Source organism: Octopus bimaculoides, chromosome 22 (assembly GCF_001194135.2).
Source record: "Octopus bimaculoides isolate UCB-OBI-ISO-001 chromosome 22, ASM119413v2, whole genome shotgun sequence".
NCBI classification, from domain to species: domain Eukaryota; kingdom Metazoa; phylum Mollusca; class Cephalopoda; order Octopoda; family Octopodidae; genus Octopus; species Octopus bimaculoides.
This window is the reverse complement of record NC_069002.1, coordinates 9,357,966-9,362,279: the sequence shown is the minus strand read 5'-3', so window position 1 is coordinate 9,362,279 and position 4,314 is coordinate 9,357,966. Positions and strand designations below refer to the sequence as shown.

Genomic DNA, 4,314 nt, shown 5'->3' with positions numbered 1-4,314 from the left:
TGCATTAGTGTCTATTTGTCCTCCCACCATCGCTTGACAACCGATGTTGGTGTATTTACGTCCCTGTGAACTAGCGGTTCGGCAAAAAGAAACCAATAGAATAAGTACTAGGCTTACAAATAATAAGTCCTTGGGTCGATTTGTTCGACTAAAGGCGGTGCTTCAGCATGGCCGCAGTCAAATGACTGAAACAGGTAAACGAATATGTGTGTATGTATGTATTATATAGATAGATAGATATTTATAGATATACATATAAATATATATGCATATTTTTTAAAAAATGGCGCCAAAAGTGTTAACTTCTTTAAAGGGAAATGCGACCGGAAGTAACCGAGACGAAAGCAACAAGGACTGGCAACTTTTCTGTTGCTTCTCCCGCCATAAGCGGCATTAGAATGCACAGTTAAAAATAATAATATAATGCTTCAATATTTCAAAAATACATTAGCAATTGATTAAACAAAATATTTATTTACTATATTATTATGAATAAAATATTAGTTATTTTTTATTTCCAAAATAGAGTTAAACAAAAAAAAAAAAAACCGATAAAAATAGTTTAACATCGACTAATCAACTTCGCTGTATGTCGTAAGTGCAGATATTAAAATAGACAACATCGAAATTGTTTGATAGTTTTTTTATTAAATTGTTTCCAAATGAAATACGTTATTATTAAATTTACTGTATTTTTCCTGGAAGTCTTTATATTTATGTGTTTATTTCGATAAACAACCATAATTTGTCCGTCTTATTCACGGTTCACGAAGAAATTTCGTATATACCATGAAGGAAGAGAAGGAACGGATATAATGCAATATAAACTTCAATAAATAGAAAATAAGAATCTATTTTTATTTAATCTTTAAATGTTTTTATTTAATATACTTGATTCCACTGCAATTAGAATAAATAAAAATTAAGGATACGGAAAAAAAATGTACTATTATATGTAAGTTTCAGGAAGCGCATGTTTGCGTTTTACATGTAACCCAGCACGTATAAAGTATAAACTTTATTCAGTGTTTGCAAAAACGAAACGAAATCAATATAACGTCTAATATATATAATTTAAAACTGTATAATAGATTTTATTTTCTTTATTCGAAATTTAAATAGTTATGTTTATTTAGAATAAATGTCGTCAATAAATATTATATTGTAATTGTTTTTATATCTTCGTGAGACATGACTAAGCGGTGTTGGTAACCGTTTCGGTTTTTGTATAAGCTTACAACAAGCGCTTGACTTCTCATGTCATCGTGTCACGTCTTGGAAAAGTTTAACGAGTTTCATCTTGAAATATCTCCAGGATTTACTTATTTAGCCAGGAAACCATTTGGCTCGGAAGTTATTTTGTTAAAGACGAATATTTTTAAAGAAAAAAAAGACGGAATATTTAAAAAGCTTGAGGATTCTGTGAGACTAGTAGTTTGAAATCTTTTGTTCTTCCTCTCCAATGTGATTGTAGTTTTCTTCATCCTTATTTGATCAAACAAACAAAGCACTTAATAATAACAATAATAATCATAACAACAACAACAACAACAGCACCATGGCAGTATTTGATTTAACTAACCGTTTGTCACAGTATTTCGACCGGCATCTCATTTTACCATTCATGGAATTCCTGTCCGACAACAACGTGTACGATAATAAAGAATTAATTCGAGGGAAACTAGAGATTATCAGCAAAACTAAAATGGCCCGTTATGCCATAACCCTTCATCACGATCTGTATCCGTTGCAAGACATCCCCAAAAGTTACCACGAGAACTTAAACCGTGTCTTGGCCGAAGACAAAAAACTCAAGGAACGGGTTGAGAAAATCGCCGAAGTCATGAATGATCCTGAAGTAATGAAAACCATCAGTAACTTCAGAGATGGAAGCCAGTTGTATGAATATCTCACCACTCGTCATGATATCAGTAAGAATATTACAGAAGATATGTACAACTACGCCAAGTTCCAGTTCGAATGTGGCAACTACGAATTCACCAGCCAATATCTCTATTTCGTTCGTATTCTTCTACCAACCAACGACAAATTCTACCTCAACACATTATGGGGTATCCTGGCATCAGAAATACTTCTGCAAAACTTCGATGCCGCTCTGGAGGAACTAAACAGGCTGAGGGAATATATCGACACCAATGCAGCTTTTTGGCCCGCCTTGCAGACCTTACAGCAAAGAACCTGGTTCGTTCACTGGTCCTTGTTTGTGTTTTTTAACAATTTGGATGGCCTTGATCTACTCGTAGATTTATTTCTTTATCAACCTCCATACCTGAATACAATCCAAACTGTTTGTCCTCACATCCTTCGATACCTGACCACAGCTGTTATTATCAACAAGAGTCGCCGGAGATCGGTGAGTTGATTATATTATTTATATATACTATTATAAACTAACATGTGTCTGATACTAACTCCTATTAATTAACTAAAGTACGTATACTCCATCAATACACAATCTGTCTCTCTCTTAACTATCTCACCTATGCACGTGTGTCAATATTTCGACCTATTTTACCTTATGCTAAGAATTAAAATGGTACGCTAAAAGCTAGGATTGCCGATATTTATTGTATAGGCATTTATTTTGTTTACAAACAATTACGAAACACTGTAAATGGTTCAGAGAATACTATAAATGAATCGACGAACCATATTCGGTATAAGAATACGAAGTGCTCTGTTAGGCCTGCCTGAAGCACAAATTCGTCCTCGTTGCCATGTTTTTTCTTTCACCCTTCCCATAAGTTTCAAATCTCGTCAATTCTAGTTTAGACCCTGGGATTCTCTCAATATGGCATACCAAACAAAAAAAATTACTTTAAAATTTCTCTTTTTTTTTTTTATAGTGTGGCTCACCTAATGATGATCCCTGTCTCATGCGGCCCGCTTCTTGAAAAAGGGGTTGCTCATGTCTATTTCAGACCGTTCTTCTATTTCAACTGGGTTTGCATTGAAGGAAACGCAACAAAATAAATTCACTAAAGGAATCTGTCAGTGGCTCCTGTTGCCCTTGGTTGTTCTCACCTGGATTCTATGAGGGGGATTTTGACACCCCACCCCCTTTTTTTTAAAATTGGATCTTATTCAAATGCCACCAGGGTCGACTTTGCTTTTTTTTTTATCCTCTTGGGGGTCGATGAAATAAGTACCAGTTGTGCATTGGGGTTGACGTAATCGACTTCGCCATTTCCCTAAAGTTGCTGTCCTTGTATCAAACTTTAAAATCCTTGTTATTATTTAAGGCGGCGAACTGGTGGAATTATTAGCATGGCGAGCAAAATGCTTAGCGGCATTTCGTCTCTATCTACGTTCTGAGTTCAAATTCCGCCGAGGTCGACTTTGCCTTTCATCCTTTCGGGGTCGATAAATTAAGTACCAGTGAAATATTGGGGGTCGATATAACCGACTAGTCCCCTCCCACCAAATTTCAGGCTTTAAGTAGAAAGGATTATTATTATTATTATTTATTAAAGCGGTGAGCTGGCAGAACCGTAAGCGCCCCGAGCAAAATGCTTAGCGGTATTTCGCCTGTCGCATCGCTGTGAGTTCAAATTCCGCCAAGGTCGACATAGCTTTTCATCCTTTCGTGGGTCGATGTTATCGATTACCTCCCCCCCCCCACCTAAATTTCAGGACTTATGCCTGTTGTCGAAAGGATTATTATTAGGGCAGTGAGCTGGCAGAATCGTTAGCACGCTGGGCAAAATACTTAGCAGTATTTCGTCCGTCTTGGCACTCTGAGTTCAAATTCTGCTGAGGTCCACTCTACCTTCCATCCCTTCGGGGTTGATAAAATCAGTACCAGTTGAACATTGGGTCAATATAAATGACTCACACCCTCCCCTGAAATTCCATGCCTTGTGCCTATAGTAGTATATTATTATTATTATTATTATTATTATTAAGGCAGTGAGCTGGCAGAATTGCTAACACACTGGACGAAATGCTTAGCGGTATTTCGCCTGTCGCAACATTATGAGTTCAAATTCCGCCAAGGTCGACTCTGCCTTTCATCCTTTCGGGGTTGATAAATTAAATACCAGTAAAATACTGGGGTTTATGTGATCGCTTATCCCCCTCCCTCAAATTTCAGGCTTTGTGCCTATAATAGAAAGGATTATTTGGACAGTTTGACAGATCTGACAAGTCAAAGGACTGTATTGAGCTCCAATTTTCGCTTTGGCATAATTCCAATGGCTGGAAGTCCTTCCTGATGCTAAGCACTTTACAAAGTGTACTGGGTGCATTTTTGTGACACTAGCACTAGTGAGGCTCCCCAAGTAACTTGCAAGC

At 36.6% G+C, this 4,314-nt stretch overlaps 1 protein-coding gene across 1 annotated transcript in view; it reads left to right on the top strand.

Annotated features, from left to right (window-relative positions):
• The first annotated feature begins 1,221 nt into the window (after positions 1 to 1,221).
• Positions 1,222 to 4,314, top strand: part of LOC106874153 (eukaryotic translation initiation factor 3 subunit E) — a 17,855-nt gene continuing 14,762 nt past the window's right edge. The window contains exon 1 of the mRNA XM_014921777.2: positions 1,222 to 2,374. Coding sequence (XP_014777263.1) covers positions 1,559 to 2,374 — 816 coding nt within the window. The 5' untranslated portion in view covers positions 1,222 to 1,558. The remainder of the gene's footprint in view (positions 2,375 to 4,314) is intronic.